The following is a 24144-nucleotide window of genomic DNA, read 5'->3' on the forward strand; positions in this document are numbered from 1 at the left end:
TTAAACCCCTTCTATGCGAAAATACTCCCAGAACTACTAAAAACAACTTAACCTTATTTTACTTACTTTGGGAGAAGATGCAGACTATACAAATAGAGGTAAGGGAACTCATATACCATTTAAGGAAAAAGGTAGTTCACAAGTTCACTGATTATCCATTTACCTCCAGCAGGTTGACCTTCAGTTAAAAGGCTACTTCCTACATTGAAGCAAGAAAATAAGGGACAAATTTCTATATTTCTGTGAAATAATTAGATTTTCTCGTAATGGGTACTCCTGCATCATGCAGCACAGCCTAGCATTTGTTCATCTAACTATCAAGACGCAAATGATATAAAGTTATGATTTAACAGCACAGTGCATGAACTAGAATCTGCCAATATGGGGGTACAGATATGGTGTAAATCGCATGCTAAAAACTTCTGCGCATTCTGGGAGCTTGGAATACTACATAAACTTGATTTCAAATGTTTGGTAATATTTTCATTTTATAAATAATGCCTCGCTAATATTTTTATTTTATAAGTAATGTTGGATAAATCTTGCAACCATTTAGTTTCCACTGGTAGAGAATCCATATTACAAAAGAAAAGCATTTTCTTAAAGCCGAGATCTGTTGTATTTCCACGAAACCCGCGCTAACCCAGCTTGAATTGAGACGGTAAATTTAGCACTACAAACACCGAAGGAACGATTTTCGTAGGCCACTAACTTACTTTAGAGTAACTCCGATGACGATATGCAAGAAATGTAAGATCAGCAGATTCTCTGAAGTGATCATCCATAAATCTTAGATAATCCCTCAAAATATCTGTTGAATCAGCCCACAATGGCGATGATAACATCTGTGGCAAAATGTGGTGTGATACACTTTCCAACAATATGTTCTTGACGTCCAGTGTTTTATACCTAAATAGGAAGAGGAGAACTGTTATCATACAAGAAACATGGAAGCTTCAAAAATGGTAATCCCAAAGATTGATTTCCCAATGACAGAAATAGAACATATCACAAACATGTAATGTACTGATTTCTGGTGAACAATGAGAAAACTGATCTTACCATTCATAAGCCAATGGAAGAGAATTCCAGTGAGAGTACAAATGCAACAGTAAAATCTTGTACTGCCAAATATGTCTGTCAACCATGTACCATAGATATTATGTCAGGAAAAAAACAACCTTTCAAGAGAAGCTAAGCACTAAAAATATACAATGTATCATGAAGGATTATCAGAATTCACATCAGCACAGTTCTCTAGTTATATGATAAGGAACTAAAGTTATTATAGCATATGAATTAGAAGCCATAGAAGCGATATAAGAATTTAAATCTGACCAATGGGATAGCAAATGTAATTTAGAAGCCATATAAGAATTTAAATCTTCTAACCTTCGTACTGACAAACCAAATTCCAAGATCATAATTGATTCCACCAGATATCCGATATGCCTAGTACGCCAAAAGAGCTACAGCCAGGGGAAGAAAATTCATCAGTTAGACAGTTCCACAAGATACTAACAAGCTTTTCCATTATACACGAACAGAAAGAAAAATATTGACTTAACAATTGGAAATTATGAAAATTCAAATCACCTTGTAGTCAAACACATACATAAGTTGAAAGCAAGCAATACACAAAAACCACTAAAGGCACATTTGACCAGTCTTCCAAAATCTGCTTATTTTGAGAAACACTTTTGCTAAAATGGATTGTCAAAGAAGCACTTGGGGAGAATAGTAGTTTGTATGTGGCCAATCAATTTGAAAAGCACTTACTAAGTATTAGAGGAATGGTTTTGTTTAGCCAATCTTTTCAAAAAGTCATTTTGAGCGTCAAATTATGAAGAAAAAAACATCTAAATATCCGCTTTACAATTAGTATCATTTAAATTTTTTAAATATTTATTATAAAAAACTTAATTATGTTTTTTGATTTTACTTAATTAACATGTAAAATAAAATCACAAATACATTAAAGCTTCTATTTAATATAAGTATACATAAATCAAGGTTAGAATATTGAACATCACAGAATATATAATTGTTTAATTTTTATATGATCATTTAAATATATCAAATTACATCACTTAATATATATATATATATATATATATATATTGGTCTTAATACACAGATCGCACTCCAACTTGCACGTTTCGCACAGCCGGCCCTCTTACTTACACTTTCCTCGGATAAACACCTTTGTTTGGCAAGGACAATCGCATAATGAACGCCTATAACGCTTAGTCGGGCTAATCACGCTTGTGAGGAGTGGATGTAGTGATAAAAAGAAATTAAAAGAGGGACAAAATATTCACTTCTTTTTCTTTTTTTCTGTCTTTTCCTTCTCTTCCTTCCTTTCGTTTCCCCTTCTCCTTCCCGTCACTTCCTCTCCCCCACCCCCTTTCTGGAAAAGAATGCCCTCTCTTCTTTTTTCACTTTTTCGCCAATTCACCAAGCAGTTAACAGAGCACCTATCTCGTACATCCAGAAAAGGAACCTAGTGATTAATTACCGAAAGGAGCTTCATAGAACCCATTTTACTCATCATCTTCACACCAGTGTTATCAAAGGCGCACTTAAGCGCTGAAGCGAGGCACATAACATGTTGAGCGCTTCACGTTGCTTAACGGGCGCTTCAGATTTTGTCATCAAGGCTCTAAGGCATACGTTTCCTGGCTAACGGGCGTAATACGTAAGAGGCGACACTAAAACAATTGATATTTCACTTTTATTGTAAATTTTCTTCAATTCTTTGTCCAGATATATTTGGTATTTATGCTTATAGATATTAGTCTTGGACTACACATACATATTTATCGTTTTTCTGCATTTGCGCTTTTCTTCATTAAAGCCCACACTTTATTTGCACTTTGCACTTAAAGCTCCAACAGACCTTAGAGCTTTTTTGCGCTTTTTGCCTTTGATAACACTGCTTCACACCGTCTCCTTCGTGAACAACCCACAACCAAAATACATGCACATACATTTTTTTATGAAGTAAGATATTGCATTAAAGGTATCAAGAAGATGCAAAAAGCACAAGAAAGAAGTTTAGTTGCTCCTAATACAAAGTTTTCCTAGGTCAGAGCCTGAAGCTAAACAAAAACTAAAAAAATGGTTGTTAAGCTATAGTGAGAGAGGGAGAGCCAATAAAATCTAGCAAGGAAATATATCATTTACAGGAGCTAGATTACTCCAACTGAACAGGTTCATCAAACACTAAGATTTCATGGTACAATTAGGAGTTAAAATACCATCAAAACTTCTGCTATTCCTCTTTGTCCATATACAACGAAAAAGCATGTTGGGATCATTTGCCAGATAATCTTGATGGCTCTGTCAACTTTCCAAGAGTTCTAACTGTTAGATAGTTATTACGTATAGTGTCTCACATTGGGAAATAGATCTCTACTTCTATGTAAACAACAACAACAACAACAACAACCCAGTAAAATCCCACAAGTGGGGTCTGGGGAGCGTAGAGTATACGCAGACCTTACCCATAACCCAAGAGAGTCTACTTCTATGTAACAACGTATATAAATAAGTCTATCGTAAAACACTTTAGTTAATATAATATCAATAATACAATTTTTCCGTGCTTTCTCGCATGGTATCAGAGAAACATCCAGGACAAAAAAGGCAGTCGCCGTGTGTCTTTCCAATAACCTTCTGATCTGATTTGCGCCATCTTTGTTTCCGTGAGTGTTGTGCGAAAAGCAACACCACCAGCAGGCTTCTCAGGTTCCGGCGAAAATACCCAGACAACCCCACCAGAAAAGTCCTCCCCATGCGCCCTCACGCGCCGGCGCATGGGACCTTTTCCGGCCACTTTTTGGCAAAATTTCTTCAGGACAGCTTACTCGCAAGGGAATTTCGAGCCTACACATCCAGGTTACACCAAATTCCGTCGATCTTTTTATTATTCGGTGAGTTGTTTGCAAATTCTGGCAGTTGTTTTCTTTTTCCAACGAGCTACACTAACCATCCTTGATTCTTTTTCTGTTTTTGGTGATATTTTGCTAGAACTCTCTGCAATCTTATCATGTCTCTAGGGTTGGATATTTTTGGTTCCATAAACACAGGAATTGAAAGTTCAAGTGTTATGATAACTTCGGAATCCTTAATGGGAAGTTCAAAGTACTTAGCTTGGGCTTCCTCGATTGAGTTGTGGTGCAAGGATCAAGGATTTCAAGAACACTTAACAAAAAGAATAGTGAGGGAGATGAAAAGGCCAAAGCACTTTGGGAGAAGATCGATGCTTAGTTGTGTAATATCTTGTGGCTATCTATTGATTCCAAGTTGATGCTCTTGTTTCGTCCATTACTGACATGTCATTGAATTTGGAAAAAGGGTCGCACCTTATACACTAATGACATATCTCATTTTTCTGATGTGATATCACGGTGAGAAATTTGAAGAAACAGGCATTGGATATGTCTACTTACTAGGGACAAGAACAGACAGTCATAGAGGTATTTGAAAAGTTGATGCCAGTTTCTGCTAGTGTTGGAAAGCGACAAGAGCAACGACAGATTTTTCTAGTTCTTACACTCGCTTCACTGGACTTGCTAACGACCTTGATTCAGTATGCGACCAAACTTTGGCTAGTCCGACAGTTCCTATAGTTGATGAATTATTCTCTCAATTACTTCGCTTTGCTGCAGCGCCTAGTCATACAGTGATCTAGTGTTGCTCTTCCTAGATGAAGACCACTCTTAATTTATTATCGTCGTCCGCATCCAGCATCACGCCCAGCTGATTCACATCATGCACCTGACCCTGCTCCTACTGCGGACTTGTCTCCTCCTAGTCCACCAATTGTACTTCGAAAAGTATATGGTCCACATTAATCCTAATCAACATTATGTCGGTTTAAGTTATCATCGTCTGTCATCACCCCATTATGTTTTGTCTCTTCTTTGTCCTCTATTTCCGCTCCTAAGTCTACAGGTGAAGCTCATCTAGGATGACGACAGACCATGATTGACGAGATGTCTTCTTTACATGGGAGTGGCACTTGGGAACTTGTTCCTCTTCCTTCAAGTAATCTATTGTTGGTTGTCGTTGGGTTTATGCAATCAAAGTTGGTCTGGATGGCCAGATTGATTGGCTTAAGCTCCGGCTTGTTGCCAAAGGGTATACTCAGATATTTGGACTTAATTACCGTAATACTTCCTCTCTCGTGGCTACAATAGCATCAGTTCGTCTCTTTCTATCCATGGTTGATGTTAGCTCTTGGCCTCTCTATCAGTTGGACATTAAGAATGCTTTTCTTCACGATGATCCTGAGGATAAAGTTTATATGGATTAACCATCTGGTTTCATTGCTATGGGGAGTCCAGTGGCCTTGTATGTCGATTGTGTCGATCAGTCTATGGTCTAAAACAGTCTTCTCGAGCCTGGTTTGGTAAATTCAGCACAGATGCTCCGGAGTTTGGCATGAATCGTACTAAAGCCGATCATTTTGTGTTTTATCGGCATTCTGCTTCAAAATTTGTGACTGGGTTGGCTAAAATGCTTCCCACCCTAAATTAATGTGTCATCAGCGTAAAGCAAATGTGACTAGGTTGGCTACGCTGCTGCCCACCCTAAACTCTTCAATCCATTGCATTTGCTTGGCTTTGTTCAACATTTTACTCAATCCTTCCATGGCTAAGATGAAAAGAAAAGGAGAGAGTGGATCGCCTTGTCTTATCCCTTTCTGTGAGAGAAAAACCCAACTGGAGTCATGTTCACTAAGATGAATATTTCACTGTAGTGAGACTGAATTCAATCCATTTGATCCATTTGTCACCAAACCGCATATCCTTCAGCAATGCTAGTAAATAAGACCAGTTAACTTTTTCAAAAGCATTCTCTACATCCAGCTTGCATAAAATCCCAGGAATCCCACTTTTTAACCTCCCATCTAGTAACTCACACCACAATTGAAACACTATTTACTCCCACACAATCTCACTCCTTCACCGGCTTCTTCACAAGAAACACACACAAATATACACCCATGTCTGTAGCCGAAAAACTCAATAGCAGTACAAAAGCTCCGTAAACATATCCAAAGAAAACCACAGCCAGATCCAACTCCACATATTAATCACACACAAATTCTACTTCACCCATTTGGTTTGGTTGAGAAGGCACCACTAAAAAATTGTGACGTTGGAGGTCTCTCCTAAAGCTCCATCTCGAGGCCCACGACTTTCCCTGGAGAATTAAGTGCGACTAACAATTGGTACTATAGGGTAGCGGCCTCGACATTTTTGCTGACAAAACTAGGTTAAGTTAGCAATCACAATGGTAACAGGATCAAATTTAGACAAAAATGGGCTTCTTACCAAAATGCAACCGAGAATTGCGTCACATGTTTTAGCTCTGTTCTGTTCTAATTTATTGGGTCATGAAGGGATGTGTCTTATGTTTTCTTTACTTGTTAACAACAGTTCCATTTGTATTATTTCGTACTTATGTTGGTGAAAATGGTGTTTTGATACAGGAGTGTAAGAAGGTGTTGGGCAACGACAGCAGAGAAGTTGATACCAGTGGCGTCGAGGGCACTGCTTCAATCGACGAAGACTACCTCACAAGGTTATATTTCGGTTTTAGGTAGATGATGTGCCATGATTTTATAGGTCATGGCTATTATGTGTTAAGTGAGAAACACATAGGGTTATAGGTGTTTAAAATGTGTATTCTGACAAACTAGAGGTGTTCCATTGGAAAATTGTGAAGGGGGAACAACTTTACGTGATTTTTTTCCATCTACCTAATCCAAGGTGGGAAGAGTTACACAATACTTATGTTAGTGGAAGGTAGCAGGTATCCGGTGGAATAGTGAAGAACCATTCAAGCTTCCCCCATACCACTGTATCTAAAAATTAAGGATAGTTTGGTAAAATTCAGTTTTTGCTAAGCATATTTTCAACTTGAAATATTAATTTTATACTTATGCTTCCAATGAGAAGCTACATACAAGTTTATGCTTCCTCTGTACTACTCCGAATCACTTTTTTTCGAGAAATTGGCCAAACACTTCAATTCTCCAAAATAAGTACTACTGAAAAATAAGCACTGGTAATTTTTCAAAAACTAGGTCAAACATGCTACAAACCAAGTTTTGCATATACAACTAAAGCAGTATAACGTACTGGTGCACATTAAATCTCCACACATTTCTACATGTGAATCATAATTTAAGTGGAGAGAGGATGCATAAATATCAAAATATGGAGGGAAAAGTGCCATCAATACATTAACCCCTAAAGCAAAAGTGCACAGCACACATTCACAAAAGATAGAACTGCACGATGACGTCTTGATGTATGATCAGATAGTGGTAACCTGGTGGCAGTAATCATTTCGGATTTTCTTGCTCTATGTAAAACTCAACAAAAAATCCACCCCCCCCCCCCCGCCCCACCAAAAAAAATCAAAAGGAAATAGATGAAATCCCGTATTATGGCTGATAGGTGAATATGGTTATTTCTGGCTTGTAATTCAGATAAAAATCAAAGACGGATATCGTCAAGAATATGAAAAGAACATGTCACACTTTTTGTCCTACAAAACTGTATATCCCTTAAAAAAAAGTATTCCCAAATGTACTTTTGAGGACACAATTAAGAAAATGAAAAGTGAGCTCCTTGTACCAATTTAACCTTTTAGATGAGATCGTCACACACTTCAATATGGTATCTATGCAGGCACAGGTCCTAGGTTCGAGTCTCGCCATCATCTATTAACAGATGGTAATTCCACGTGCTTGGCTCATGAAAAAGAATCAAGCCTTCATGTGAGGGAACGTGTTAAAGACATAACTGAGAAAATAAAAAATGTGCTCTCTAACAGCTTAAACTTTCAAATGAAGTAGTCACACACTTCAACATGTACAACTTACCAGCCAAGATAAACACTTAGGCAACAGGATTTGGTCTTTAATTACTAGAAAGCCATTTAAAGGAACATCATATAAAAGACATCTTAGTACAGTTTGAACCTGCAGCTTTTGAATCACATAATTGTGATAATACATGATGAATAAAGCACTGTAACGCCATATTGAAAATCCGAACCTGAACCAACAAATTGCATGCCATAGACAGAAGATCTTCACCATACATACTCTCTTGAGCATCCAAATCTTTTGACAGTGGGAGATTTTCACAGTACAGTTGTGTCATCTTTACGGCTGTTGTCTCCAGCTCTGGAAAAGAAGAATGTTAATACTCTAGGAGCCAGCATCATCTCAGGGTTAATGCATGTGCTAGGATACAATCATGCTTGAACAAAAACAATATGCATCTTATGCACCAAAAATGGGCTTTGCACAGATGTTGACTTTCTCCAAAAGACATAACTTCATGAAATGATCAGATGAACTGAGATGTCAAAGCTTCTTACATGATTAGTGACACATTATGCTCGGCCACAAAACTATAGATACTCAAGATAAACAGGTCGATCTCTCTATACCAATTTGCAAAACAAAATATCTACACAGAGTTTTCTTAACCATGGCCATCGATTTCATTGAAAGAAACAGTAAGAGGATTCCCTACTAAAATGTCATTAAAGTAATTCTTGAGGTACATGATACAATCCACACTACAGGCTAGCACCCTTTAAACTATTGATAACTATGATTATACCTGTATACAATCTACAAGATAGGCTAGAACCATTTGAACTATTGATAACCATGATTGGTGCAAAGCATTTACTCTTTCCATCAAGAGAGCTGCAGACTCAGATTACTATTTTGGGAAACACCAAACGAAGTCCACTTTTCTCGAAAGGTTCCAACTGTTGTATTCAGACCCCACTTATGGGAATCTGGGTTTGTTGTTGTAATTGTTGTTCCAACTGTTGTATTTCTTCTCCTTATAGATAATGTCTAATATAGCATCTCTAATTTGGTAAAGATCAAAAATCTGTCACATGCATATTTTTGTCACTTGACATAAAAAGTAAAAATTTCAACTGTCATCTTAAATAAGTGGAGTGAAGGCAAATGCTGACTGACGATGTAAGAAAAAATTTGAATTGAACTCCACACACTATCCCCCCACCCCAAATGAACCACCAAGGTGGAGATTTTCAGAGCACAAGTGCACTCTAGTTCGACCTTCACCAATAACCCTCACCATCCTAATGCCCCAATACTTAAATATCCATTTCACCTTAACTTAAAAGTTAAACCCCTACCATCACCAAAAACATAGTCCTTGCCACTACAAAAAGCCAACCCATTATTGATCCCTCGACTATAAAATTCCTGCCTCATATCTACTGTACCATTCTATTATTGCAACCTGCCCAGTATAAAATCATATACTTACAGTCCGCAAGCAATCCAAGATGTATGGACATTAACATATTTCAATGTTTCAATTCCCTTTCACTTTGACCCCTAAGGTAAAATTCAAGTCTTGGATAAAACATTAATTCAACATGCATCTACTTCAAATCATATCCACACCCAAACTAAAGGAAAAGAAAAAAAACAGGCTCAGATGTGAAAAATAATGTGTTCTAGATGTACCATTTAATGGAAGAGTGAACATGCTTCCAACAATATTTTGAATTTTGAAGACGGTAATATGCTGCCCAAGAGTCTTTCTGGGATTTGTTGGAATAGGTTCACAGCATTCCATCAACTTCTCCAGAAGCTGTGTCTTCTTATCAAGATTCAAAATGTGTAAAAAAGTTTCAACATCGGAAGCAAAACAAGCCAAATGTCCAAACCTGCAATCAAGGAAGGAAAACTCAAGGATAATATGGAGGTTATAATCAAGTATAACTACGAGACATCCCAAAAAAGAGTAGACTACATCCCTGATTTGGACAAATCAGCAAAATGGAATGAGCATGACCGAAAAAGATTTCCAGCAAAGTTATCCATCCGTGCAAAAGTTAAATATCTTTCAACAAGAACCTCAATTGCAGAGCAGGTATGTTGATCAGTTCCAACTTAGACTCTCTAATTCACAACTGACAACTTAGACTATTCTCAGCAGACATCCATGGTATATTCAATTCTAATATTACTTATAAAACATCCTAAGGTAATGATGTTGTTGCTCATTACAGTCTTCAAGAAAACTCAGAAGTCTTACATCATTCTATCGTGATTTTAAAATTCAAATTAACTAGGGAAGGCAAAAATTGATGAAAGAATATTAGAATCTACCTGAAAAAATATTCTATCAAAGCCTCCATCAACTTATTCGCATCACCCTTTCCATGTAAAAGTTTTCTTCTTTCAATCTCAATATTTGCCAAGTATGGACATCTTACAGTATCATCACTTGCCTCAGTTAACAACTTTTGTACAAGAGATGACGCACTTGATAGCCGAGAACCAAACTACATTCAACAACTTGCATGAGTCAGACATTATAGATTTTTGTCCTAGAAGCTGGAGTAATAATTCATAAATTACTAGGGATATCAGCAATTACTGCTTCATCTGTCAAATGAGAAACTTGGGAGTCCATCGTCTTTAGAGGATAAGTAGAATCATTCTTTGTTCCCATGCACAAGCTACCATCATCCTCCAGTAAACAGCCAAGATAATGGAGGAAACACTCCCAGTCATCAGGGCTGCCAAAGAATTTAGTGTTACACATACTTTTATGATGAACAGTGGAAAACAAGGCCAAAATTACTTCCTACATGGGCATAAGAGAAATTAATATCATTTGGTTACCACCTCCATCATTTCGAAAGTAAGATTTCATGCAAGGTCAAAACTTTCAGACTGACCTTGTTTCTTAAAGAGACTTAACACAGACCATGTGTAACAACAAAACAAGCCAAAGAATGCTAGTGAGAATCTAATTCCTAATGCATAGTGCTTTTGCACTAACACTGAAAAAGTCTGCCAGGATTATACGGGAAAAGACCTGCATACAACCAGGCTTTGCCGTTTTGTGAACAAATAGAAAATAAAATGGTGAAACATTATTTGGTACTAGCTTTTTTTATAAGGATTATTTGGTACTAACTTGATGTGTTCGGATAGAAAGAAGACCTATTTTTAATGGATAATCTAAGAAAAAAATGCTAGCACACGTCGAAACCGAGACATAGATGAGTTTGCACTGCAGATAGCAGTCCCCATTTTGTCTCTGAGATTCATGATTAACAATACTTTTGGTGCTGTGTGCTGGTAGACTTGAATTTTCATGATTAACCATTTTTTCCAGACAGCAAGAGAGAAAGAAGAACAGAAGAAAGACAATACATCCTCCTCCAGCTAAATGAATCAAAATCATATTAAAAATGAATCAACATCCCATCAATGAAGCAGAAATTCGGTCATGGAGGAACTATTGGCGAAGAAACTTCTAATTACTTTTCATTTGTGTACTTGAGTATACCCAGTTCTTGAAATAGGTGAAGATATCTTATGTGTAGGATGGAGATGTGCGGCCCTCAAAGTTTTATAAACTTTATAAGTACCCTAATATATTTAAATAATTGTAAATGTTCCTCCTTACAAACAAATGTAAGGGGTAGCAACTTGGTCTTAAGTCACTTAGTATCTTTAATGATCTACATTTGCACAATTTGGTCTTAAGTCAGACAAATTTCTTAAAAGAAAAACTAAGAATGGAGCAACAAATACCATTTCTTAAAGAATAAGGATAGTGAGTCAAGCAGAATGTGAATGTTCTTATTCAATGCAAGTTAAATCCAAAATTTCCTCGAAACTCAACTGAGAGACAAATAATATGTCAGTGAGGAGGACGTTTTAATTGTCAGATTTAAATACGTGTGTGTGTGTGTGTGTGTTAAGATCGTCTTAAAGGTTTGCAGTTTGGCTGTTGACTAGAACATGGAATTGCAAACAGTGTTGCATAATTTTTTTTCCCACGACGTTGGTGTCCGTTCCAGGTTGCCCTTGAAGAATTCACCGAGAGCTTGCTACAGCGGCAAACACAAATCCAAGGTAATCATGTCCACTAAAGGCTGGAGCAAGTCGGCTCCATTGAACCAACCCTTTGGATATCCAAACAGTGTTATTTAAACTTGTGCTGATATATCTCTAGCCTCCTTTTTTTCTTTTTCCTTTTTACTGATCAAAAAAAAGTAGGAATTCATTTTGTTGCATTTTTAAAAATACTTCAGTACCCAGAACCATTTGTAGCCCCTCCCAGCCACAGTGCCTAGATTCATCCCTGGTTTTGCTAGAAGCCATCTTATTCGAATTATCTTCTTTAACAAACAAAATATTCACCGAGACAAATTATCTTCTTTGATATCTCCCAGAATATCTGGAAACAATGCCATAAATCATTCTAAAAGCATCGATGTTTTTTTTTTTAGATGGTAACATATTATTCTAAAAGCAACATATTTTGAGATGCTCTCAATGTTGAAGACCTAAGAGAGCATCTTCAATATTCAAATTACTACAAGTAAACACACAAACAAAAAATGAACATGAATCCATCAGCATTCTCAAATTACATACCATAGTTCTAAAACCTTCTGGAATATGCTAGTTGCAGCAGCACAATTACCTCCTCTGGCAAGAAGCCTCCCCTGTCAACTTGAAGTCAAAGAATGCACATTTAAGGAACGAAAAACAATGTTCCCCAGAAAATAAAGGAGAGCACCCTTGGACTAATATGCCATGAAATGAAATATATATATATCCAATTTACAGAAAAGTTTTATTCTTTTTTTCTTTTTTCTTTGGAAGGCACGGTGTGGGAGGGGGGGAAGTGAAGTTTTTCTACCATAACAACGAACAACCAAGTGCATAGTGCTGCTGCTGTCCCAGATCATTGCTGAAAACGTATTAAAAGCCCCACACTAAAAAAAATTATTAGTGTCCCATTAACGCAAGAACAGAAAAGAAGAGGCTCCAAACATGACTAACACAGTATGCTTTCAACATTTTGCAGAACTGAAAAGATCATACTAACAAAAAAAGACAAGTTTTGCAAGGTTGAATTATGTGCTCCACAACTTCTGGAAAACAAATTTCTACGCTTTCATGACAACTGTCACTTAGAGTCTGATACTTGAAGTGAAAGTTATCTACATTAAGGAGTAATATATCTATGAAAAATGCTATTCATACAATTTTTCTCTTTTGATAATTGAAGATGCTATTTACAAACACCTTGCACAAATTCTTCCTTGTATAACAATCAACCATCAGTGATCCAAGTAGAAATCGTGAACGCTAATTATGCAGTTGGGTGTTTTGTCTTAGCCGAAACTGCAACTCCCTCTATCTTATATATACAAAAAAAGTCAACCAAGATTTTATCAAACTTCCTCCAAAGTATGTTTAATTTTTACAACATAGGTTAATAGTACTTTTTTATACTCCCTCCATTTCAATTTATGTGAACCTAGTTGATTGGGCACGAAGTTTAAAAAAAAAGAGAAGACTTTTGAACTTGTGGTGTAAAATGAGGCACATATACTTTGTGCGACTCTAAATCATTGCATAAAGGTAAATTGTTTTCAAATATGAAAAGGGCCCATTCCTTCTGGCATGGGCTAGAAAGGAAATAGGTTCAGATAAATTGAGACGGAGAGAGTACTTTCTTGAATATGTAGATTTTATTCTTAAATCAAGGGATTGTTACACGAAACAAACCCTAACTATAGATACTTTGACCTAGTACTCTGAAACCAACATGTAACGACCCGATAGGTCGTTTTGAGTTCTAGCTTTCCGTTTCATGTTTTAAGACTTTGAATGGCCTGATATGATGACTTATGACTTGCGTGTGTCATCCGTTTTGATTTCTGGAAAGTTTGGAGGGTTCGTATGATGATTTTAGACTTGTATGCATGTTTGGTTGGGGTTCCGGGTGACCCGAGGCCATTTCGGCGCTTATTATGAAAAGTTGAAAATTTGAACTTTGAAATTTTTGAGTTTTGATGGTTGATTCTTGATGTTATTTTGGTGTTTTGAGCTTACGAGCGAGTCTGTATGAAGTTTATATACATGTGTGAATGTTTGGAGTGAGGCTCGGGGGGCTCGAGTGAGTTTCGAGGTGGTTTCTGACCATTTCTGCAGAATTTGCAGCAGCTGATGTGCTGCTGGTGTAGTGTGCATCGCGAACGCGGAGGTTGTCTAGCGTTTGCAAGGGCCTGGGGAGTAGGCCTTCGCTAACGCGGTTGCCCAAACGTAAACGTGTAGGCCTAAGCTCTCGGGGGCTGGTAGGAGTTTCTTCATCACAAACGCGACCTAAGAGCTGGTAGGAGTTTCTTCATCGAGAACGCGACCACAAGATCGCGAACGCGGAGTCTTGGGGGCGATAACCTTCGCGAACGAGAGGAGGCCTTCGCAGACGCGATGACCAATTGGTCGTTGACCTTCGCGAATACGACAGGTGCTTTGCGAACGCGAATAGCACCTAACGCCCAGTGATATAAAGGGCTGAAAATCGGAATTAAGCTACTTTCACCATTTTTGAGACCTAGATCACAGATTGAGGAGATATTTTAGAGGATTTTCATCCCTGCTTCTACGGTTAGTAATTTTTACCTAGTTTTGATTTATTCTCATGAATTCCCATAGATTTTTATTCCTAAATCTAGTATTTTAAAGTGTAGAAATTGGGGTTTTGGAGAAAAACTTAAGAGGGCTAATTTTGAGGATTTGGACCTCGATTTGAGGTCCAATCTTGATGCAAACAACATATTTGGACTCGGGGGAGAATGGCAAAAATACGGGAATTGGTCTTAATTTCAGATTACGACCATGTGGACCCGGGATGACTTTTTGCTGACTTTTCCAAATGTGATAAAGATCAAACATATTTTATACTAGGGTAGTTTCTAAAGTTTGTTGTGACTTATTTGAGTATTACTTGTCTAGATTCGAGTGGTTTGGAGGCTTGTGCTAAAGGAGAGACGGTATTGAAGGGTTTATTTGTGCCGAAAAGAGTTAAGTGTCTAGGTTAACCTTGATCTGAGGGAATTAGGATGTCATTGGGTCTATTTTCTATGTGTTATATATGTTGGGAGCGGTATATGAAACGTGAAGAATGTATATCCGCTTGCTATGGGTTAAGCATGCGGGTAGAACTGACCTGATTTATGTTATGTTGTTTTTATGTATCATGTCTTACTTGCTTTAAATAGATCGTAAAATCCTTGATGTTATTCATGTTGATAACTACGTCGGGATTGTTGAGATGTTGCGCATTGAAAATTCTTGATATATTGGTTTAGCTATTGGTGCAAAAATGATGGTTATCTCTCTTGTGGTGTGTTATATTTAATCACTCTTGTTGATGTTGTTGTTGCTCCTCACCTTGTTTGGTACTGATTTTACGTGTTCTTGGTGAGGATGAGTCTTAGCACGACGGGTGTTTCTGTGAGGTTGAGAGATATTACACGACGGGTGCTTCCGTGCTGTGAGGTTGAGAGATATTGCACGACAGCCGCTTCCATGCTGTGAGGTGAGAGGTATTGCACGATGGGTGCTTCCGTGCTTGTGAGAAAGAGTGAATATGCACAACGGGTGCTTCCGTGCTAATTGATATGTTACCTTCTTTTTCCTTGCTTTTACTATGCGGATAGAGGATTTGGCTATGTTGTTTCATGGTTTCCTCGTTGATTTCTTGGACTTGAGTTGTTGTGAAGGGCTTGTTTGGTGTTACTTTGAAATTACAGTCATTATATTCCTTAGTTGCTCCTTTTAGTATTTCTCGCATTATTATTACTTCTTGCTATTGCACTTGTTATCTCACTTGCTACCTATTTGCTATCTTACTTCTACTTTTCTTGTTCTCTTAATTGTTATATCTCTCGTTATTTTCTCGTTACTTAACTACATAGATTTATATGTTGGTATCTTGTCTTAGCCATGTCACTACTTAGGCTCGCACTTACGAAGTACATTGGGTCGATCGTACATATACTACACTTCTGCACTTGTTGTGCAGATTTTGGCATCAAACCTAGTACTCGGAGGCCGGACTAGCTTGCTTGGTTGTGGAGACTCGACGTAGTGCTGCACTCTTGTTCGCAGGCTTTGATGTCACCCCTCTTTTAGACTTTCTACTGTTTATTCGAATCAAACAGTGTATTTATTATTTCATGTTTAGTAATTCTGTAGAAGTATATGAGCCCATATACTTAGTGACTCCAGTTCTGGGAGGTGTTAGACGGTTCAGTGACTCCAGTTCTGGGAGGTGTTAGACGGTTGTTGGCTTTAGTTGTGCTATACATTCCTGAGCTTTATCCTTTTTATGATATCATGTTGTTTCATGCCTAGTTTTGTTCTTTTATTTTTGTTTGGCTTGCCTAGCAAGCGGTGTTAGGCGTCATCACGACCCCTTGGTTGGGAAATTTGGATCGTGACACAACATTCCTTTTGGGATAGAAAAAATACAATTAGCGAGAGAAATGTGCACTCTTGGACCCGAGGTTACACGCATTCCACGCGAGGTCTTGATTATAACCGAGAAATTTCGAGGGCTAAAGGCGCACAATTTGAAACCTGGTGGATAACAGGCCTGCCCTCTACCCTTCTGCACTTTAATACCAAGCACTTGCCGACGGCAAGATTTGAACCGGCGACGTGCCTAACCCACACATCACTTGTTGCACTCTTACGATTCGACCAAATCCCTAGGGGCGAACAATTGCCCCCAAATGTAAAGGAACTCTTCCTTTCTCTTTCAAATTGATCGATTATTATTTGGATGGGTACTAGTCAACTTAATCAACGACCACAACCGTAAAAGCTGAAAAATGCAGGCAGTACCTGCAAACGTAGTCTATCAGCTTCAGTCATTATAAGAGACCCAAATTTTCCAGTAAGAAGTTCTAAGGCATCTCCATATTTAGATTGCTGCTCTAATAAGGAAATGTATACAATAAGAGCTGCAAAAAAAAGCATGAAATATTTCAGTAGATAGAATAAGGTCAAAGGATAAGAGAGCATTAGGCCTGATTACTCATGAGTTACAGGAGAATAAACAAAAAAAACCTTCCGGTTCATGTAAACTATGGGAAGCTATATGCTTCTTCAGCAGGCCTTCTGCTAAATGTAACAGCTTCTCTCCTCCATTGCCGCAGAGAACCTATAACAAGATGGAAGGAATATGAGAAATTAAACAATAACAAAGGTTAAGTTGAACATCAAATGGTTGCAAAGAGATGAACAATTACAATTTTCAGGATCTACTCGCTGGAATTAGGAAGATTTAGGAGGCCGAAACTACCATAGATTCAGAGGAAGTATATATGACGAACATACAACACTGCAGTACTAGTAAAATCAGAAAAAAGGCACTAGCAAGGAGTAGCTAACATGACAGAGAACCAAGTGTGCCTAACAGCATGATTAGTCCACAGCCAAAAGGTAACCGAAAAAGGATTGAGAGCAAGATAGGAGCAAGGGTGTACACAGCAAAAAGGGAGAGACACTTGTGAAAACATATGATAGAAATAAGTGATTTTTACTTCTAAAATATGTGTTAACATTTGACATAGTCATCCTCCAATCATGAGAAATATTTTTCATTGTTAGCACTCGTAGCATTAATAAAAAAAAGATTTTGGAAAATGAAACATAATATTTTCAACCAAAAAAATTGCTTATTTGCTCCTGCATAATTTCAAAAAGGGCTTCAAACTCAGGCTGCAATAGTTCTAACAAGGAATGCAGCACATACTATAAAGTGCCCATGTGCGCAGACAAGACATAAATCTTTTCAATAGTAATCGTTTTTCCCTCTTAAAAGCACCATTTCTGCTCCCCTCAAATAATATTATTCAAAAATTCACTATTAACTTTAGCCTATCTGAATAAATATTATTCAAAGTTTCATGCAATCAGACAAACCACAGAATTAGATCTAGCAATAATGCTCCCAGAAAGTGTATCAGACTCCTTCCACATCACAATATAAACCTCATTAATTCATATAATCAGTCTCAAATACACATTAGCTTGTATGAAGTGCATAAAAATCAACAGAGCATATCCCAACAGATATTCAGAAGATTCGGCATCACCATTCCATAATGAGGACAAACAGTCAAACAGAATGCTCAAGGCCAACCTAGGAGAATTAACTCTGATGAAATGGACTTCCACGGCTAGTTACTGGAATTTGATTTTCTAGCATAAAACGGACAGCGCCACAATAATAACATAATTCAATGGCAAAACAGATTAAACTGACAGAGTGCATAAGAGTAGATAACCGCGATATTTTATATTATTTTTGATAAGGTAGATAACCGCGATATTAGAGTACTGAATGGCAAAAGAAGTTTCCAAATTCCATTCAACAAGCGTTTTGAAGCCTGTTTTGGATCATTCCCTAATATGCTAGAACATGGTGGAAGAAGATTGGACCATCACCCTTCCATTATGAGAATATGTGTCTCCAAAGAGGTCTAATAAGGCTGCCCAAGTTCCAGGTACGCTTCGCCAACAACGCTGACGGCAGAATGTTGCGAATCTGGGAGTGTTGTGCCTGTTCAAGAAGGTCCAGGAAATACTAAAAAAATTCAGGGGGTTCAAAGGAGGGAAGTAACAGCACCAATATTTCCAGAGATGAGAGAACATGCTGAAGGACCTACGTTGACTGTAGTTCCCAGAAATAGCTGATTCTGGCAGTGCTGGTTGCTCCAGTATGTGTGAAAATCCACAAATAAAGAAAGATGGCTAACCATCAGCAATCATTGATGGAGAGTAGTGACTTACCAAATAGGTGAGGAAAAAGTATTTTATGTTTTGGGGAGTTCTTGGGTGTGTCCTTTAAGGGGGAAGGAAGATAGGGTCTTAGAATTGTCACTTGACAATGAATTAGAGGCAAAAGGAGCAAGGCGGACCAAGAGTGTGGATGAAAGGGAAAAGATGGGAAGGAGGAAGGGGAAAGCCCAAAAAGGATGGTGGTGTATGGTGGTTTACAAGAGGAAGTTAAGGAGGAAATAAAAAGGTGAATTGAAGGAGGCGAGGGAGGTTGGAAGGAAAGGGCAAACCGGCAAAGATATTGTCCATCGATGTTAAGATAATAACTTGAATACGAGGGAAATGAATGATCCTATATAAATGGACTTTGGTCCAACTCAAATTCAAAAGCTAGCTCATGAGCTGAGGATTACCCAAGATCATATAACGAGACCTACCCATCCCTCCACAGCATTGGCTGGACTCTTCCAGGACATTTGGAGTGGGGACAACAAAAGATGGGGGTTCAACATCAAAAACCAAGAATCAGGATAGGTCTGGCTCTAATACAATGAAAAAGCTAGCTCATGAGATGAGAATTTCCCAAGACCATATAAAGAAATCTACCATCCCTCCCCAACCGATATGGGAATCTTCTAATAGACCCAAACAAAAGAGTCATCTTCAAGGTGGGAGTTAAGAACCGAGGACCAACTTACCATGATTTCAAGAAACAGATATGGAGGTTATGACCGATGTAATAGTTAGAATTGTATGGGGGTAGTGGGTTAAATATGATGTGTTTTCCTGTATTGGGGAGTGCAGGGGCATCCTTCTATTATGGATCAAGAGGAAGTTAGAAATTAATGAGGTAAGGGAGGGTGAATTCGTGATTGAGGCTCGGAATAACGATTAAGGGAGTGAAATAGAGAGGTGATGAAGATAGTTGAAGGTGACAAGGCATTTAACCTGGATGCGTGTAATTTAGCTTTTTCCCAAATGTGTTGCCATATTATAAAAGATGAAATAAGGAAGACCTTGTAGTTCTATTATTTGGAAGGCACATTTGAGAAAGGTATAATGCTACTTTTATTGTTTATTGCCCTTAAGCAAAGATTCTTTAGTCGAGGTCTTCCGGAAACAGCCCCACTGCCTTCCAAGGTAGGGGTAAGGTTGCGTACATCTCACCCTCCCCAGACTCCACTTGTGGAAATCCACTGGGTTTGTTCTTGTTGTTGTTGTTTCCATTAAGCAAAGAAGAATAGAGCTGTAAATATTAAACATTACAGGCCAATAAGTCTCTTACAGGATTTATGAGATTATCGTAGAGGTGTGTACGGAAAAACCAAAGGTGATGATGAATAACTTAGTATGAGGGGCTCAAAATACCTTTATTAAAGGTAAAAAGATTGTTGATGTTGTTTTAGTGGCTAATTTATGTCAGGATTAATATCCGTAAAAGGCGAAGGTAAGGTCTTCTTGTCTAAAACTACGCCTCAATCCCAAACAAGTTGGGGTCTGCTATACCGATCCCCGTTGACCACGTTATTGCATTTAAAATATCATGTCAATATTTTTTTTAATAAGGTATCTCATGCCAATATTATGCAAATACAAATAAAAAGTATTAGTAAGTTTTGTAATAAATGTATAAATCACTAAAGGTTAAACCACTTCTTAAAAGCATAAGACCTACAGTAAAAGTACTAACATCTAAAACATATTCTATACTAATATACCGCTTATATAGATCTTTTCTTCTAAAACATTTGGAGGACAGTTCACTTGTGCATTGCATGGATAATATGGCTAGAAAGAAATAGAAGATGCTTTTGAAGGAAATATGGAGTTCATAGCTGTTGCAAAAGTTAAATGCATTCAGAACTTATTGTATAGGCACGAGACTTTTTTGCTAGATATCGGTCTTATTGCTAATGAGTTTTGGGTAAACTAATGTAAATTTTGCTGCTAACCACATCCAGATGATGCAGAATTGTAGAACAGCTTGGGTGACTCCCATCACGAACTTAAAGAACCAACAAAGTCAAGAAGTTGATGCGCACCATTCACAATATTGAGTTTTTTCCAGCAAAGTAAGTTTCAGCAAACATCTAGCTTTCGAATCAGTATTGACGTGACGGTTCTTTCAAAGCATATCAAATTCCTCCCCCTCCAAGGGTCTGAAAAATGCATCTAGTATGGTACGTCATAGTTCCTGGATATGTTTCTCTACTCTCCAGAAACACAAGCTGATGTAGGCAGTCTTCGCGGTGAATGGCATCATAGGGTGAATTTCAGAAAGAGTTTGAGACATGTTCTGGAGATCTCTTCCCACGACGCAGTGCAAAAAAAGATGATTCACATTCTCCAGATTATAAAGTATCAATTTATCAGTGCAAAGGCTCTTTTCATGAGATTACCCTGCATGAGGCAAGCTCTATGTAGTACTACCCAGCTGAAACACATCATTTTTGCAGTCACTTCAGTGAGCCCCCTTTTAAAGAGACCATACTGCGTGAGGCAAGCTTTATGTTGTATGATCCTGCATATATTTCATCTGTATCTCACTGATGGATATAAAAAATCTCGTGAATTACTACCTTTTCCATCGCATCTCCATTTAACATGTCCTCTATTTGCATGTTCAGATTGATTTGCTCCAATCTATTTCCCATTCTTAAATAAGTACTCTTTGGGCTTCATATTAATGTGGAGATCAGAATTAATGCTAATTAGAAAGGTACGTAATGTACAGGTGCTAGCATAGGGATGTCGAGTTGTTGAGCTTCCCACCAAATATTTGGGTCTACCTTTAGGAGGAAGATTCAATGTTGAGGAGTGTTGACGACAAGCGCTACAAAGTTTTGGGAAAATATTATTGGGGTAGAAGAATCAATATTTATTCAAAAAGGGTAGAGTCAAAGTGATAAATTTGAACTTCTGAAGCTTCCTCAATTACTTTGTGTCTGTGTTTCAAAATCATCAATGCCATTCATAATCAGACTTGATCCTGATACGTAAAACAATCCAACTTTGAATGAATAAAATGCTGATTTTTTGTTTCATATTTTCACAAGTCATTCAACTACGCTTAAGTGAGCTTCTAAAGAGACAAATGATCACAAACCCGAGGCGAGGAAGAGGAATTTTGTACAGATTGACGGCCAAAGTAAAAATATTCTAACTAGGATGACTCCACTTAACACTAATATACATGTATAGAGCAGAATGAATATGAAAGGATTCATATGATATACTGCAGTTAATTTGGTATTAAGGTGTAGTTGGTTGCTTGATCGACTTTCTGAAGCCAGTCCAATTTGTGAGAAATAAGAAAGTAATTAACAACGAATTGGATTTAATGCACGAGACTAGACTTAGTTTTTGAGCTTAGAAAGTGAAAAAAGAAGACTAAAAACAATTGGAACCCAGACCTGAATTATCTTTCCGGTGGAACAAAGCTAAGGAAAAAGATAGAGTAGGAAGTGAAGACAGAACCTGCAACTGAATGCTGCATACTGCCCAAAGCAGGAACCTTTCTTCACCAACAATCTTGTACATTTTAATAGCTATCTGTAAATGGGTAAAAGAAATGAAACTACGCTTTGGTTGCAAAATTTAATAAACAGAAAATCAAACTTGTACTTGAGAATAGATGCTGCCCAACCTGTTGTTGCTTCACAAAGGAGTATTCGCGGACGTAGCAGTTGAAGAGACCCATCATTAGATCCAGGTTACTCGGAAATTTCGCACAAGCATACTCGTAGCAACTTGTTGCCATATCCACTGTGAAGATACAAAACATTGAGTCAAAAAAGAAAGAATGACGAGCTCGGTAGAAAACATCAAGATACTGACAGTGGTTAAGTCGCTGGAAAACAATCTGTAGAGTGCTGAGAGTAAGATCGTCAATCAAGACAGAGTCATTAGTGTACAAAAGCTCTTTGGCATTTAAGCAAACGGAAAATGCTTCTTCCGCTTTACCCATCCTTTCCAAAACCAAAGCTTTAAGTGCCAGAGCATAAGGGGAATTGGGGTATTTGGAGAGGAGAGGGGTGCAGTGCTTGAGAGCATTTTTGAACTGGCGAGAATCAATGGCATCCCAAATGGGTCGAACTCTACGCTCCGGTATGCCACCAGCCAACCCAAACTTGGACGCCATTTTCCAGCCGTTTGAGAATTGGATTTACTTCCTACTGGATTACAGAGTCAAAGCTTGTGGTGTTAACTTATCAGCTTTGGGAGTCGGCTTAAAGTTATTTTGTGAGAGAGAAGAAAAAACCTAATTGACGCCTACAGCGTATAGAGTGCGGTCTGGTATATCCGTGCAACTTCAGGGTTGTTGGATGGTTGTTATTTACATTGTTTTATGAATATACTCCCTCCGTTTACAACTTTTACTTGGCACGTTTTGACTTTTCAACAATCTTAAAAAAAAAAAAAATAATAAAGGAAGTGTATAATTGCCATGATACCCATATTAATTGAAATTGTATTATTTATTGTTATTAAATAATATATTGTTGTTGTCACACCCCGACCTCGGAGAGTGCAACCGGCGCTCAACCGAGATAACCCGACCGAGCAAACCTGCTAGATTTCCTTCTACCCAACTCACCCATAAACAAAGAATGGATACATTTCATTAATTAGACAATGAAATAGTCATGTGTACCACTCCAGTTCAGTACCACTAATTGCATCATTTATAAGTGTCCAAAATAATACATTTCACAACCATAGTTTAACATGGAAGCATATGATACAATTACGACATTTTTAGTTTAACCTTCCCAACACCACTACACAATCCACATTATGTCTATGGAGCCTATAATAAATACGAAAGAGTACAATGATAGTGTCGGCAACAAGGCTCCAGCTATACCTCAAAACATAGTAATACACACGGAACAAAAGATGCACGACCCCGGAATGAAGTGGGTGTAACGACCCGACCGGTCGTTTTGAGCTTTTGCACTTCGCTCGCCAGTTCTCGGGCATGACTAGCCTCGTATTATGTATTGTGACTTATGTAAGTCGTCGGTTTTGGTTTCAGGTTAATCGGAATAGATATGGAAGGATGACCTCAGCTTGAAGCTCTGAATTTGAAAGGTTTGACTCAGTCTTGACTTTTTAGTATTTGATCTCGGATTTGGATTTTTATGATTTGGTTAGCTTCGTTAGGTGATTTGGGACTTAGGAGCGTGATCGGAATGTAATTTGGAGGTCCGTGGTAGATTTAGGCTTGAATTGGCGAAATTGAGAATTTTGGCATTTTCCGGTTGATAGGTGGGATTTTGATGTAGGGGTCGGAATGGAATTCCGGAAGTTGGAGTAGGTCCTTTGTGTCATTTGTGACGTGTGTACAAAATTTCAGGTCATTCGGACGAGGTTTGATAGACTTTTTGATCGAAAGCGGAATTTGGAAGTTTTTGGAATTCTTAGCCTTGAATCCGATGTGATCTTGG

At 37.9% G+C, this 24144-nt stretch overlaps 1 protein-coding gene across 1 annotated transcript in view; it reads right to left on the bottom strand.

The window, feature by feature from the left end:
- Positions 1–22995, bottom strand: part of LOC109229224 (phagocyte signaling-impaired protein) — a 34055-nt gene extending 11060 nt beyond the window's left edge. The window contains exons 1-13 of the mRNA XM_019394596.1: positions 22532–22995; positions 22341–22459; positions 22172–22246; positions 16979–17072; positions 16754–16872; positions 12485–12555; positions 10467–10608; positions 10196–10371; positions 9548–9750; positions 8079–8209; positions 1393–1469; positions 1063–1137; positions 717–909 (exon numbers count right to left, since the gene is read on the bottom strand). Of these exons, the coding sequence (XP_019250141.1) occupies positions 717–909; positions 1063–1137; positions 1393–1469; positions 8079–8209; positions 9548–9750; positions 10196–10371; positions 10467–10608; positions 12485–12555; positions 16754–16872; positions 16979–17072; positions 22172–22246; positions 22341–22459; positions 22532–22835 (1779 nt within the window). The 5' untranslated portion in view covers positions 22836–22995. The remainder of the gene's footprint in view (positions 1–716; positions 910–1062; positions 1138–1392; positions 1470–8078; positions 8210–9547; positions 9751–10195; positions 10372–10466; positions 10609–12484; positions 12556–16753; positions 16873–16978; positions 17073–22171; positions 22247–22340; positions 22460–22531) is intronic.

The sequence above is a fragment of the Nicotiana attenuata genome, chromosome 7 (genome assembly GCF_001879085.1).
Source record: "Nicotiana attenuata strain UT chromosome 7, NIATTr2, whole genome shotgun sequence".
In the NCBI taxonomy this organism is placed as follows: Eukaryota; Viridiplantae; Streptophyta; class Magnoliopsida; order Solanales; family Solanaceae; genus Nicotiana; species Nicotiana attenuata.